Raw genomic sequence first — 16,564 nt, forward strand, 5'->3', positions numbered from 1 at the left:
GGCACACCTAATGGGAAATGACCATATTTGCACAAAGCTTCTCTTGAAGGGAAAACTGTGTTAGAGACCAGCAGGCTCAGTCCCATCTATGCCTCCTTGTGGCTGATCAATTCTCACCCCCTTTAGTAAGACCATAAGCATGTGTTCAGACCTACCTATTCCTCACGTTCAAGGCTGCTACAAACCCTTGCTGTGCCAGGCTAGCGTTCAATATAATGGCACCCCCAGATTTTCAAGTGTTGCATTATTAACTCTAGCCACAAGATGACAAATGGCAGCCTTGTTTATTGATGCAGTCACAGGATTGTCCCCATCCCCTTCTCGAGTTGAGTGAAGGCCCCTAAAATTTATAGAACTAACAAATAACAGAGATGGAGAGAAAAAGAGTCAAGTATTTTTCATCAAAATAAATTATCTACATAGAGGAAGGGTTTTTTTTCTTTTTTTAAAATGTAAGAATGTAAAATGTCCAACACTGGTAGGGCAAAGGCTACCTCAAGAACTTGTATTATGTACAAACATTATAAAAACAGAAGACTAGCAACTTATTCAAAAAAAACCCAACAATCCTGTGATCAAAATCACAGCTGATATTTTAGCTATCAGTTATATTCTTTACAAATAAGAAAGTTTATATATATATATATATATATATATATATATATATATATATATATACATACAAACACACTGGTAAAGACTCAGTAAAATTAAGCAAAGTCTCCTAAATTGTTATGTTTATTTCCCCATATCAAGGAGATGCTGACTGTAGCCAAAAAAGTAAAACTAATTGTAGTGTATTCTTTGGTAACCAAAAGTTTGCAAGTGTTTCAACATTCCAAGTGATATGTTGCTTAAAAACTTTCCCATTTTGACAAATATAAGAAAAACTGGTAATTCCCAGTTTAATCGAAAAGAAAAGGGTACCATTTGCAGTTATATACATTATAAGCTCTCAAATCGAGAAGTTAATGGCCATTTGCTTATTATTATTATTATTATTATTATTATTATTATTATTATGCTTCACCCCATCCCAGATTTACCTACATCTTCTTTACAAATCGGCAACCATTTATTTTAGGTCTTCTATAGGACACCATAATTTCCATTCAAAGAAACAAATTCACCTATGAGGTTTTTTCCCCTTAAGAACCCAATAGATGAACTGTAATATGCCCACACAGCAGTCACTTCTGTATTACAATAGTGCTTCTTTTCTGTTGTGTTTTTTTAAAAAACAGTAATTCAGAATCTGGTTGGCCTGTTTGTTATGCTATCATGACATGGTTAGACCAGCAGAGGACCCCCTACACAAACTAGAAGAAACAGTGGGACAACAGCCAACACGGTTAACTACTAGGCCACATATTTCATTCTATCATTCCCTGCTCAAAAAAGATTACTAGGTTTCATAAATATAACACTTTGAAAGCTGCTGCCACCCTGTACCACAGAAGCTCCCCGTTTTCTCTGTAGGCTTACTTTAATTTTCTACACTCTTAAAAAAAAAAATCACACACAACCCAGAATCTGAAAATATTAGTGTTTTTTTTTCACCTAAAGGATTTTAATGCTTTAATGGACTGATCTGACTTAGTTCCATTTAAACTAAAAGTCGCATCCATTTAAACTAAAAGTCACATCCCATTGAGCCACATCAGTATCAATACAGTAGCATCAATTACCACATTCTAAATGCTTGGCGAAGTAAATTGTAGCTAAGCCTGGATCATTTTGTATGCCTTACGAAAGCTGTGACATCATAGTGCCTTCTTAATCCTCACCCTTTTTTCAGCTGATGGCATACATATTTCATTAAACTAATTTTGTATCAACCAGTTATCAAGTCTGGGTGAGTTGTACTGTTCTCACTGGAGCCCACATCTTCATTAATGTCCATTTCATCACTGTCAAACACATCAAATTGTTCCTCATCTAAAGACCTACAAGTTCTGCTTTCTGCAGGTTCAAATGGTTCCACATCTCCCTCGCTGATAACAGTCATAGGGCTACTCTGGATCCGGTTTCGAACATTGTATTTGCTACTTGCAGCAGATGGCGGGGTTCGAGACCTGCCGTACCTGGCGCTGGAAAAGGACAGACTTCTTGGCATCAGGCCTTCGCTCTTGGCCCATTCTTCCTGGGCCCGTCTGCTCTTGGTAGGAGAACAACTTGTGCCACTGTCAGTAGGGTCCCAGGAAGAATCTGCCTTGGCTCTTTGAAACCTTGGGTCTGTGTTTTTTAGCATCTCTGCTGCTGACATCCGAGAACTGGTATCTGAACGGCTCCCTTTTTTAAGCAGTAGTGCCTTGAAGTTGTCATTGCTGGTGCTACTTTTGCGAATATTTCTTTGAATTGATCCTGCCTGTTTAAGGGAAACCAGATTTGGAGAAGCACCAGTGGGTGTAACAGGGGGTGATGGCGAATGATTTCGGGTAGGATCATCATCAGAGTCTTTGCGGCCAAGGACTTTCCTTTTGGATCTATGATTTTAATGTAGAAGAAAAACATAAAATCAGTTTTAGCCTCTCACTTCAATGCTTTTCCTGTTTCACATATGGATATTGTAACAAGCAAGCAGATGAATATAAGCTATTACAGAAATTAGTAGGAAGATACCGTGTTTCTCATATTATAAGACATGTCTTATATTTATTTTTTCCTCAAAAAAACACACTATGGCTTATTTTCAAGGGATGTCTTATTTTTTTCCTCCTCCTCCTGCCACGGCCGGCATTGCTGCTGCACCTATCACTATGTCTTATTTTCGGGGTATGGCTTATATTCCTCGAATGCTTAAAAATCCTGCTATGTCTTATTTTATGGGTATGTCTTAAAATATGAGAAACAGGGTACTAGAAACAGGAATGGTGACATTCTGATAACAGGAGTCTTGTTCTGAACTGTATTCTCCAGTACAGAATGGAATTAATCCAATTTACTTGCAAGTTACAATATTTCTTTTCCCATTAATATTTTGCAAAGCAAATATTTCAATCTTGCTAAATTGTATTTTCTTAATTAAAACAGCTTTCCAATATAGTAGCGTCCTTCAAATTAACATATTCTAGCTATACTTGTCAAGGTGTTCCAAATGAAATTGCCAAAGGGAGTGAAATTAATGAATCCTAAATGAAATCCACATGCTCTGTGGGGAGCTAGGAACATAACAAGCATTTTACTGTATCAAAAGTAATTAGCACATAGGACATACTATGAAGCTTCATCTAAAAGCATTGACCTGCAAGGAAGGGAAAGGACATCCCTTAAAAACAACAAATTAATTTGTATACAGGGGAAATCAGAAAGTGTATAGGATAAAACAAGGAGTTGGTAAGTGATTAACAAAGATGGTAAAGTACATGTGGTATTCCTTTCAAGTTAACACCAATCATATATTAATGCCGCCCAAACACTCCAACACATTTAAAAATGGTACTGATAACAAAATAATATCACTTTTGAAGAAAGCCTTATGTAGATTCACAGTTCAGAAGAAAAGACTGAGCAGTATGTTCACTTGTCAGTCTCCAGGAAGAAACCTCAACCCAAGAGTCTTGGACTCTTGTGTGCCCCTTTGTCTATCCAGAGGGAGACCATAAATGAATTGGACTGTTCTATATTTATTTAAATACTATATATATAACTGTCTATGCAGTAAGGTTTTTTTTAAGGGGGTTGCAGAGATACTGCATACAAACAAATTCTGGAAAGTGGGTAAACACTTTCCTGGGTTAAAATAAACAGGCCTAAACTATTTGATGATATACATGGCATGTGTGCCTATACTGAAAATGAGTTTCCAGTAAAGTCTAGCATAGCACTAGCCAAAATGCCCTCCAGATGTTGGAATCCAATTCCCATTATCCCTTATCATTAGCCATGTTGGATGGGGGATGCTATGTTCATTACCCCTGGTTGGGGTACCGATAAAATCATTTTCAAACTGAAAATGGCCAAGCCATTTCAAGAATAATTAAGGGAAGGGAAGGACCACCTTCTCCATGTTTATTTCAGTTCACTGAAAATGAGATCAACTTGTTGGTTTAAGACCACAAAAGGACCACAGCTCAGGTAGAGCATTTGCTTTGCATGCAGAAGGTCCCAGGTGAAATCTTGGCATCTCCAGCTGGGCCTGAGAAGGAACTCCTTACTGGAACCCTGGAGAGTAGACAACACTGAGCTAGATGGAACAAATATCTGACTCTGTGTGAAGCGGCTTCCTATGTTCCTAAAATGCAGAAGAAAAACGAGAGCTATACTAGCAGATAAATTTGAATAATTTTGGGGTCAGCAGATGAAAGATATATAGTACTATGTAACTAGTGAAAACATGTTTTCAGGACTTATTCTTATGTACATTTCACACAAAATACACACTTTGTATAATTGTGCAATACAGACCAAGCCCCTTGCGAAAAACATAGAACACCATCCACAGAAAATTACAGTAGATGCCCTTAAACACAATTGAAAACAATGGGACATAACTACATTATAAAATTATGCCCACGGTATTTTATTCTATGATTCTCTCCAGTCATAATTGGAAGTTTCATACGACATTCACAGTTGAAGTTTGCACTGTGACACACAACAGCATGAAAAGTAAACATCAGCTTGTGGTGTTATCAGTTAATGCATGCCGGTATCCATGGGATGTATCCTCACTCAGTATCTAATTTGAAAGTGGCTGTGCAATCACATCTCAGGTGTTTCCAGAGGATGTTTGCCAATTTTGTAGTCAACATGCTCAGCGCTTATTTGCTCTCTTACTAGGAAGATTGGGGAGGAAGGTGAGAGAGGAATGTAAACACTCTTCCCCTACTCACAAATGCAATCTGTGTCTCACATATACACGCTGCTCTTTTCCCACACAAAGACTAATGTTTCTGTGTATAACTGAAGCCAAGAGTTCTTTAGGTGAATCCATGGACTGGCCATGTGTGGTGGGAATTGTTACTTTTCTCTAAATACAGCAGACTCCTGTGCCATATTGCAATTCACTTCCTTTCAGTGCCTTTTGGAACTAGTCGAGTGGTGTCTTCAGTCCTGGCTTATATATGTTTAGTAATGGGAAATATGTAAGGTAGTGGGAAACACGTTACTATGAAATGCACAATTGTTTGCCATGAAAGGATATCATCCTAGAAGCAAAAATTTTCTACCCTGCAATATTTAACACTACAATAATATAAACTGTACCATATATAAACATGATCCAAAGTTCCCGACACAGAGCATTCCTCTACTCACATAACATAATGAGAACATATTTGTGCCACTTTCAATTATACTCCCCAAAGATGTTCTAAGTTGTAGCCAAAAAAAAAAAAAATTCACCACAAGGTGGAACCAGTAACACACATTAGATATTCCAAGTCAAGATAAGTCACTTTCTTTTTAGGGCATTTCCTGCCTGCCCCTTCTAGCTAAAGGTATCTTAAAGTATTTTTTTAAAATGGGTTGCATTCTGAAGATCTGTAATCAAAGATACAGATGAAGAAATTATTTGCAGAAAACCATTTGCATTTGTTTAGCCCTGTGAAATGTGTAAAATTTGCTCATCCGTTGAACTTTCTTCCTTTCTTTAATCAGGAGAGAATGATTGGGGTTAGTCTGTATTGCACATTTAAAATGACAAATCAGTGTGTCACAGAAATAGCTCATCTTCAACTGGATTATGGCAATCTATAATCCAGCTACTGTCATATGTTTTGCCATATGACGGATAGATCATGTTTACTTGCCAGTTTAAGCCAAGCTTGCCATGAAGCATTAGAGTTGAGCCTCTGTCCCAAACTGCACCATATAATCAGCAGAGAAGAAGGGGGAAAAGAATGGAGGGTAGAGGAAATGAAAACAAAAAGATACACAAAGAAAGCAATAGTATATGTTAAATCAAGCAGATTTGAGAGAAACAGTACAATACAAACAAGGGATCACTTGACATTCACAGAAGGGCCAGAGGCTGACAAATTTACCAAACTTGATTTTGCTGCCAGCAAAGTTTAGTTTCAGAATTAGTTTACTGCAAAGCAATGAAAGGTGCATATATGAATAATCTATTTTAACTATGTATTACCAGAAACTAAAGTGATTTTTTTTGAAAAATAAAATAATAATCATTAGCATTACCAATACATATTATGTAAGATATATTTAAAACTCTTAAGAGATAATGGATAAAGCAACACAAATAAGGCAATTAAACAATACCTGTGAATGGCTGCAAAAAGATCCTCAGTAGTCCTTGGTCTGGTTGGCACTGCCACCACCTCACTGTCTTCTCCATTACTAGCGCTTTGCAGTAAAAAGCTGTTTGCTGCATCTGATTCAAATCCCTCAGCTAAAATGCAGTAAGTAAGAAAATTATGTGAGATTAGAAACTCGCAATATCTGAAGAGTTAAGTAGCCAACAGAGCAATAAAGAATGTAAATTTCCCTAAAAATACACAACATAGCCATGCTGCTGCCTTTTTACTGATGGCAACAACAAAATTATTTTGAGTAACTACATTCTGTGCAAAGCTATTTATTTGCTTACAAGGAACATAACACTGACATTTCTGGATTCCCTAATCCCCACCCCATGGCCATCATTATTGTCTCAGTTTAAAAATCAACACAACAGAGATTTGGTTGAGAAATCCCCCTTGACAATTGTTCCCCGTAAATAAAGAAGGCAGTGCAGATTCTTTACACACCATTAGCCCAAGTTCTATTATTTCCCTTAGGATCTGCATGCATCCCCATCCCACTCCCAAATAGGTCTAGTCACTAAATATACTGGATGAAAATAGAAAACAGACTTACCACTTTCATCCCCTTGAGATGCATCCCTGTCTCCTCTAGAGACACTGTCTCCAATTCTGTTGGAACTGCTTCCTTCGCACAAGCAAGACTGCTCCTCCTGCTTGGGCTGCAGCGCAGAAACACTGACTTCCAGTGTCTCACAGGAGGTGGAACCTGCAGCTCCTCCTTCTGGAACCAGGCTGCCAGAGTCCATTTCATAGGAGCAGAGTCCATCTGTAGGATAATCCTCAGCCCGGCTGTACTGTGCAATGGCAGCATCCCCTGGAGCGATTCCGACTGTTTCACCCACTCCAGCTATTTTTTCTGCTGTAACATCGGGTTGTGGGGGTGGCACAATCAGGAACAGTTTGGGTTTCTTTGAAACAGGTGGCGGCTTCTTGTTTGGCGATACACCCTGAGGCTTGTTGAGACATCCTGGCTGTCCCTGAAGAGATGAGCTTGCAAGATCAGAGCAAAAACCCTGTGCTGCTTCTTCCACACTGGCTGGTGGTAAATCACTGGCAAAGAAATTAGCTAGACTGCCTGCATTTCCAGGCATTATACCACTACCACTCGTAAGTTCATAGTTACCACAGAGTCCTGGATAAGATCTCTGATTAGGACTGTAAACAAAGGTATTGTCAAAAGCACCATGGGGTTTCACTTCACCTTCTTCCAGGCTGTCGCTGTGTCCTACTGATATACCCGGTTTTATAGGCAGCTGTCCTGAAAGCACATCAGTTGATTTTTCCTGAGAATTCGTGTCAGAAGTAGATTCAACTGGCTGTTCAACCTCTGACACCACAGTTTTCTTCACGGACCTCAGCTGTACCATTTGCAGTGCTTGGGTGGTTACTAGAGGCATTGAAGGCCTGGCGGGATCCTCCTTTTTCAAGGATGCTCTCTTTATTGTACTGTGAGAAGAACCTTCCTGATTATATTTCATGAAAGAACATGGTGCATTTTTATACGCACCTCCTTTTGTGAGTTTGGGGTCCAAGGGGGGTGCTGGTGGAGGGACTGAAGAAGGGACAGGAGGTGGAAGGGGAGGTGACGGAACAGGAGGTGACGAGGGAGAAAAATGATCCAACGAAGGGTCTTGCGGTAGGTAATTAAACCATGGGATACTTTGAGAAAACGATATGTTTATAACCGCTTCCGGTGGAGGCGGTGGGAAGTTGGGAGATCCAGGGGGAGGCGGCAGGTCCATAACATCTGTTGAGGGAGGTGGCGGTGGTGGAAGAAGGTACTCAGAAGAGTCTGGAGATGTAACCAGAGGGAAGCTTGGGCCAGAGTCAGATTTCTTCACACTCCCACTCCCTTCAGCAGATGTATTAGAAGAGAGGGATGTGGAGGAGGAAGACACTGAAACTGAAGACAGAAGGGATGACTTTCTTTCAGGCACTTTAGGTTTCATCTTGTGTTTCCCGTTTCCTGTTGACACAGATTTCAGAATGACAGGCACTGGTGTAACTGCTGTGGGTGTGTTGGATTGGCTAGAATACCCACTAGATGGTGATGTAACCCTATGTGGCTTTTCTGGAGAAGTGGTCTTTGGTTTGGCCAACCCGCTGGACACCTGCGGCGTAGAAGCCCTTGACCCATCGTTAAGGCGGCTGATGTTATAATCATTTAGCCTGGGTCCAGCATTAGCTGAATGAACTACTGGGGATTTCAGCTGATCCTCCGGCATCCCAGGACAATCGCTGTAGTAGCCCCACTGGTCAGCATACTCTGACCTGATGCTGCTTGTCTCACTCTGGGAGGGTGTGACAGTACAGATGGAGTACATGTTCAGGCCTGTCCCAGACATCATGCTGCTACTGGCACTCACCGAGCTCTGACTACGAGAGCGCAGCACCCAAGGGTCATCATAATCACTGCAGGGGCTTTGAGATGGTGAGCTGCCATTTTTGCACTTGAGGTTCAACTGTAGGGAGTGTTGGAGGCTAGCAATCAACATGTCATCCAATACCTGCCCATTGGACTGAGTTTTCTTCTTGGGGATCCTTCTAAGGGAGTCTGTTCGGGATGGCGGCAGAGGTGGTTTCTTTGCCTTTTTAAAGGATATGCTTCGTGAGAGGGATTTGTCGCTGTAATTCGACAAGTCTCCCAGAGATTTCTTCTCAGTGCCATCAAACACATTAATGACACTGTGCCTGGGGTTTCCAAAGCCGTTATTGCTATTGCAAGTTTTGCCAGACTTGAGTCCTGAGTCCATGTGCATGGAAGTGTAATAGCCATCATGGTCCACAGAATATAAAGAGCTTGAGTCTTCTTTGGCAGAGACTCTTTCAAGGCTGCTGGTACTCAAGTTGCTCACAGGCGTGGAGCAGCCTGGAGTGGCACAGTTTAGTTTGTGTAACAACACCTCTTCCTTTCCAGAGCGCTTCAAACCACAGTGCTCTGTGCTGTTCTGAACCTGGCTCTGTGTTTTGTCAACAGAGTAATTTGATTCACTCCTACTGTCACTGTTCTGAGAGTGGGTTGGAAAACTCAGATTATTCCTACTGCTGTAGGTCATACTTTGAGGGGCATTTTCCACAGCTCCTGGACCACTGAGAGAGACTCCTGAATCTCCAAGACTCAGCACCATCGCAGCATTCAATGAAACAGCAGTGTCTGAGGAACGCGAGTGATGTGTTGAACTGGTCTCGCTCCAGGTCCCACTAGAGGAATGCTGTTGATCTTTTGTGCCTACCATGCTGTTGACAACAAGATTGTCTCTAGGTTTTGTATATGAAGAAGGGTTGGTGATTTTACTATCCATCGCGCCCGCACTCTGTGTGGTGTGAATCACAATAACCTCTGAAGAGGATGATAGGGTCGCATTTGGTATAATGCTGGTTGAATACATACTATGTGGAGAGACCATGCATGCTAGACTTTCTGTTTGGTCGCTCTCAGAGCCCTTTACCTCTTGGGACTTTGGCCTTTGAAGCATACCTGTCCTACTGTTGTTCCTCATGTGGTCTATGCTATCATCCACTTGCAGTTTGCTTATCTGGTGTGACAGTGCTCCACCTTCTGTTGACTTAGACAGGCTATGTCTACGTTCCAGAAACTGTAGGGACACCCTTGCCCCAGACCGAGGTAGACTATGAAAACCCAGGTCATTGTTTAGGCGGGAGGCAAACACAACCCCAGCGGAATCACTCATCACAGACATGTTTCCAGAAGAGCTGGACAACTGTGACATCTGGGCTGCAATTCCTTGACCTTTCTGGGCACGTATTCGCCTCACTGAAGGTGGCACCACTTTGACTTCCTCCGTCTGACAGCCAGAGTCCTTGGTGTCAGACTGCTGCATGGAAAAGTGATAGCTATCAAGCCTTCCTAGCGTGGAATAGTGGTCAGGGACGCATAATGAATGGCCACGGAAGTCGTTTTTACCAGTGCCAACTGTTGGAAGTTAAAATAAAACAATTATTATACACATCAAGATTTCGCATTTAAGCTCCTGTGTTCATTAACAAAATATATATCAAAAAGGTTGTTTCCTTGGATGTTTCAAATATGCTTCATTGTTTCAGATATAAATAAGAACCTGGGTCTGTATACATTCAAACTAGGACTACTCTCCAGTCACATCACTCAGATAAAAAACAAACAAAAACCCTGATAGACAAGAATAGCTGTTATTACCCAACCAACAGGCTAAAGGCCAACTGGGAACAATCAATACTATCCTACTAGGCTGCCTGCACACTTCACTTTAAATAATAGCAGCTGCAGCTATTGTTGAACTCAGCAGACCATAATTTAAGTCACAACACACAGGAGCTTATTTATGTTACATATATATAATATATTACCCTATCCCCAGTGTGAAAAATGAAGAAAATAAAGAACAAGCAAAGCGTGTCTCAGTCCTTGTTCTTTGCAAACTATGTCTTGACTGTTGCACCTTCCATTCAAAAGCACCATGGGATTCCAGGAAATTCAAGCAATTCCACACAAACTATTTTTCTTTATTATTATCTTCTTGAATTGTGAAATGTTTATTTTTGGGACCTTGCACTATACCACAGAAGAAAAATAAAGTGCTAACAATTGCTTTTTAAAACCACTGAGCTCTTTAAAGGAATAAATTGAAATATAGTTAAACACATTAAACAAAGAAATTCTAAAGGCCTGCCCAAGTTTCTAAGAACTACTTCATCTATTAATACTTGGCATAGCAATACCTACATTGTTCTTTGAGGAAGAACAAAAGGCAGGGAGAATACTGTTGCTCACCTACTGAAGCAGAGTCTACTTCCTAATTAGACAATGGCCTCTGTCTGCAATGCAGTTGGAGGGAGACTAAGCACAAGGCAAGGTACAGACAGATGTGCAAGAGAGTCATCCCACAGCAAATCCAACTGTCATTCTTTCAAGTTGACCAGTGACAGGAGGAGGACTTGCTAATCTAATATTAAATTAACAAAATTATTTTCAAACTTCCTGTCTTCAGGCTGTCCCTTCCCCAGTGGCAAGTGCTTGCACATCAATCGACCATAGTTAAAGGGTTTGTCCACATTTGAGCATTATTTATCTATGAGTCCCCCATTCAAAGCAGTCCACACTTGCCCATATTTGAATTTGTACATGAGAAGCAACTAGACTGGTGACTGGGAGCGGCCGCTGAGACCACATAACACCGGTCCTGAAAGAGCTACATTGGCTCCCAGTACGTTTCCGAGCACAGTTCAAAGTGTTGGTGCTGACCTTTAAAGCCCTAAACGGCCTCAGTCCAGTATACCTGAAGGAGCGTCTCCACCTCCATCGCACTGAGGTCCAGCGCTGAGGGCCTTCTGGTGGTTCCCTCGCTACGAGAAGCTAAGTTACAGGGAACCAGGCAGAGGGCCTTCTCGGTAGTGGCACCCACCCTGTGGAATGCCCTCCCATCAGAGGTCAAAGAGAACAACAACTACCAGACCTTTAGAAGGCATCTCAAGGCAGCCCTATTTAGGGAAGCTTTTAATGTTTGATGGATTTCTGTATTTTAATATTTTGTTGGAAGCCGCCCAGAGTGGCTGGGGGAACCTGGCCAGATGGGCGGGGTATAAATAAATTATTATTATTATTATTAGTCTTTCCTGTTCACACCAGTAGGTGTTCCCTTTTATGGCTGTCCCTCACTTCTGATTTGCTGATTTTATAATGCCAATTAACTACTGACAGGCACACTTCCTGTGTGTTGTTTTTTTTAAAAAAAAATCTCCACATTTAAAAAATGTGGGTTGCTTGCAGTTTTCTGGTTTCATGCAAATCTAAGTGTTATGTCCAAAAGGGGACTTGTGGTTTGTTTTCCCCAAACAAACCATGAGCCAAACCATGGCTTAGCTCCCAGTAGCAAAGCAGCAGCAGGAATGGGGAAGGTGCAAATTGACCAAGATTTTTGTCCTCTGCTCCAGCATGCTATACACTAAATCTTAACTATGATTTAAAATGATGAAAGAACCAGGTCAGTGATATCGGCTGAAAAATGCTTTTATTCCTGCCAAAGAAAACAAGTTATTATAGAATCATGCCCAAGTGCCGTGTTTCTCCGAAAATAAGACGCCGTCTTATATTTATTTTTCCTCAAAAACAACAACACTATGGCTTATTTTAAGAGGATGTCTTATTTCTTTCCTCCTCCTCCTGCCATGGCCGGCATTGGTGCTGTGCCTATCACTATGTCTTATTTTCGGGGTATGGCTTATATTCCTTGAATGCTTAAAAATCCTGCTACGGCTTACTTTATGACTACGTCTTAAAATATGAGAAACAGGGTACATACAAACAGTTCATATGGAATGCTGATTTAATCATTGCCAATGGTGAACTGAGAGTCAAACCATGAACCAACATTCTCTTGATGTTGTCCATTGGTGAAGGAGATCAGTAGTAGTGAGCTGTCTTTCAAGGAATGTTGCTTGCCACCATTATTTTTATTTTTACTATTACCCCAACAAGCTTGAAAGTAACTGATTTGAATGCACTTGAGATTACTGCACTGTATAATTATATATATATCTGCACTGAAATTCTATTAAAATAGCATTTCCTTCTCTCCAAATTATGCTACAATAATGTAAAGAGGTAGGGGAAAGTTTGGTATCTGAAATGCTGCAGGTCTGCCAATGAAAAATGCAGCCATTTTGGAATGCTTGCTTCTGAGCAGCTCTTGCGGGTTTTTTTATGGCATGTCAGATAAGGAGCTCCCTTCCCAGAGCCTTTCAATTCTCTTAATTGTTGAATGCAAGTGGACTGTGAAGAGTAAGGTCATTCTTCCCCATAAAATTTAATAGCTGTTTAAGTCATATTCACATCTTGTTTTTCTTGGCATACAACAAAACACTGGCATTGGAGAGAATGGAGGATGGAGGGAAAGTTAAGGACAATGCCATTTATGAAACATTAACCTGCTTTCAAATAAAATCAAACCTTTACACATGTTTTTGTGCATTTTGCCTGCTTTTAAAGTTTTCCAAAAAGCATAAACTGAAGCCCCGCTTCGGCAAAGTCAGTGTGGTTTTAGCTAGAACTTCAAGGCAGCTAGAATTTGACCTTTAGACTTTTTTTCTACCACAATGGGCTCAAGTGAGAAATTACATTATGTCCCTTCAATGCTGGCAAGCAGCCTGATAATTCTCAAAAGCAGAGTTTTTATCAAAATGACTATAGGCACAAAGGCCAATCAAGTAAGAAAGATAGGACTTGTAAGAAAGGTTTATTTATTCTATATTGATCAGCATGTGTCAATGTTAGCTGTAACTGAAAATGAACACCTTCTCTGGGTGATGTTCTAATGCAGGCATCCCCAAACTCCGGCCCTCCAGATGTTTTGGACTACAATTCCCATCTTCCCCGACCACTGGTCCTGTTAGCTAGAAGTCATGAGAACTTGCCAGGGGAATTGTGAGTTTCATATTGACAGATTATAAAACCAGAGATTCATCTCAAATTCTTTAACAGAAAAATTAAATGCCAAATTATGTAAGATGTTATTAATTAGGAAAGTATAATAAGGTATCTATTGCTGTTTGCTAGTGTTGAAGAACAATGCTCCTCAAGAAGTAGCCAAATTGCAAACTGCTGGTTTCCCTTCAGTTCTTGGCTGCAATACTGGGCCTTACTCTGTCCTTTAATGTTAGGGCAAGTAGCCCAAATAGTGTTGTGCTCCTTCCATGTCAAAGGATAGGAAAACACCATGGTAGATATCATTTACTTGCTTTAAATTACAGGATAAAGTCCAACAGTGCAGTCCATAATCGGCTATCAGGAGCAGTGGGGATACACCCACCCTCCCAGTACCCTTTAAAACAAGGAGATAAGTTACACTAGCCAGAAAAGCTCAGCACAGAGCCATGATGGTTATATTGCAGACTGTGTCTTCTGAGTGTGAGTAAGTAAGCAAGCATGCAAGCACAAGAGAGGGAGCCAAGGGTGGTAGCTGCCAACACAATGGCGTTTGTGAAGACTACTGGGTTCTTCACATACCAAAGGTCAGGTGGGTAGAGGTTTTAGAGGAGAAGGAGCAACCAGAGGTTTGCCTGCACTAATTTGGAGGTCATTGGAGCTCACCTACACCAAAGCTACAAAAGGAACACAGGACATAATGGCTGGAAAAAATGTATAGGAAGTTCCTTTAAGTCCCACAGCCCAATGGAACTGCCATCAAGTTGCATGCAACTGGCATGACTCCTTGCCAAATGAGGGCAGAATTTCACCGGCACCATTGCAGACACCAATAAAACTTCTAAGACATACAATGAACACTGTCATTTGCACTATGCACAGGCTTTTCTATATGTCAAGTAATTTCTGCATAGCAACTCAGTATGTCAGCACAAGCCTTCCTAAATGTGGGTTTGTGGTGCCATGGTGAAAAGTCAAAGCTTCCATGTTGGGAGATGGCCACAAATACATGGATTTCAAAACAGCCATGCCACAGCTACTTGAATATGCAAACTAAATGCCTCAAGCAGGATTACAGGGAGCCTAGAATGTCTACTAAGCATTCAAGTGAACAAGCAGGAAGATCATTGTCTCAAGTTGGCTATGAAGAGAAAAAATTGAAGTGACGGAATACAGACAAGGCTCTAGCCTTAAAAGGGCCTTAGCTTATGCCCGTTACATTCATGTTTGCCAAGAAGGAATGGCTGGGGACGAATGTTATTTATGGTTAAGTTCTTTGGTCAAACAAATGACAAACCCAGAAGACCTCAAATATGATCATTGCTGTCGTGAATATTTATGTTCCAAATACGGACTCTCCTATAGCATTTCACAAATGTTTGAGCCATTTGACTGGTAAGACTTATGATCAGATGGTAAGTGGGGGAGTTTTTAATGAGATTCTGGACCCAATTTTAGACAGCAGTACTCCTCCTAGTAAAATCCAATCTTCAGTGAAGAATGAAGGAAATGTGAGGCTGACATGCTCAAATTTAATTGTAAGATATATCTTTAAGACCAAGGGAATAAAAACAACTGAAAACAACTCTTAAATTCTTATAGATTTTTACTGTCCCAGTACATAATTTCAGAAAATTGCAGCTTTGCATGGCATTCAGTAAATTCAGTTTGTTTGTTTGTTTGTTTGTTTGTTTGTTTGTTTTAAAAAAGACGGAACTTTAATTTCCAGGTGGGCAAAGTGATTGGTTTAAGCATACACTATTTATTCTTTCCTAGTGGTCAGGCACACATTCATTTTAACTTTTAATAGGCTATCAGACTGTATTGACTTCATGAGCGTGGTGGGGTAAATGTTATGAGTTTAGTCACAGTAAGCAAGATAATTATTAATAGTAATGGAATACAGTTCTGATGAGCCATACCTAGCTCTCTTTGGATGTTGTCAGGGACTCCTGTAATAGTCTTTCTCCTTTTCACTTTCTTCGGCCGCCTTACCACAGTATCTGTGTAAATTAGGGACCTCCGTATGCTGGCTTGGCGGTCAAAATTCTCCCCTGATGTACAGTAGAACAAGCAAAGCACCATTACTTTCAAGCACGCTGACATCATGCACTTTCTTCCACTTGCTTATTATAGAAATGAAGAAAAGGCATTAATATATGATGTTAGCTCAGTCATACAGAGTGGATATACATAGAAGGAAAAGATACAGCATACTGTCACTTTAAGGCTTTAAAATGGAAGGGATTACATGCTCCTATCAAACACATTTGTCTCATCAGACCGAATCTTCATCTAATCTAAACATATCAGTGAGCCATTAATGTCAACGTTGGACATTTATAGTTACATTATGTCCCAGCTTACCTTCTTATGAACTTTGAGGAATGGGGGTGGGGAGGGGGGAGAGAGAATTTATGCTCTTGTTTTGGAGAAATGTACTGAGTAAGTATTTCTTCATTTTCTTATGGCATGGCATGGCTAATGACTTCAACTACGATCCTAAATATGCTTAATTGGAGGTTTAATTTAAATTAAAGGACATGAGGCAGATATGAAGCTAATGGAAGTGGATGTAAGGTGTGGGGGTCAGTTTGGATAAGTGGGTTCCTGGAATGATGTCAGAGGTTTGAGACCTCATTGCTTATTTAATTACTTTAAAATTGCATATCACTATTCATAAAAACATCAGAACTGTTACAAAGTTATTTTCTGAGGGACTGTGGTTCTCTTTTTTCCAGTGTTGTAAGCTGTTAATTTGGAAAATGACAAATCATTTAATATTTAAATATATTTTCTTAATTGACTGTATAAGCTTGGTAGCATAGGAAAGTTTTCAGGTGGTGTTTCAAAAGTTAAAATAGAATATGTCTGATGA

General features: G+C 40.3%; 1 protein-coding gene across 7 annotated transcripts in view; it reads right to left on the reverse strand.

The window, feature by feature from the left end:
• Positions 1 to 720: 720 nt before the first annotated feature.
• Positions 721 to 16,564, reverse strand: part of NHSL1 (NHS like 1) — a 136,200-nt gene continuing 120,356 nt past the window's right edge. For 4 of the 7 annotated variants that reach the window (XM_035108870.3, XM_035108871.3, XM_088666212.1 and 1 more), the window contains 4 exons: positions 15,609 to 15,740; positions 6,820 to 10,200; positions 6,223 to 6,352; positions 721 to 2,486 (listed from right to left, as the gene is read on the reverse strand). In XM_035108870.3, the coding sequence (XP_034964761.3) occupies positions 1,835 to 2,486; positions 6,223 to 6,352; positions 6,820 to 10,200; positions 15,609 to 15,740 (4,295 nt within the window). In that variant the 3' untranslated portion in view covers positions 721 to 1,834. The remainder of the gene's footprint in view (positions 2,487 to 6,222; positions 6,353 to 6,819; positions 10,201 to 15,608; positions 15,741 to 16,564) is intronic. The other 3 variants (XM_088666211.1, XM_035108873.3, XM_088666213.1) reach the window with 1 other exon arrangement.

This window comes from Zootoca vivipara, chromosome 3 (assembly GCF_965207765.1).
Source record: "Zootoca vivipara chromosome 3, rZooViv2.hap1.1, whole genome shotgun sequence".
Classification (NCBI taxonomy): domain Eukaryota; kingdom Metazoa; phylum Chordata; class Lepidosauria; order Squamata; family Lacertidae; genus Zootoca; species Zootoca vivipara.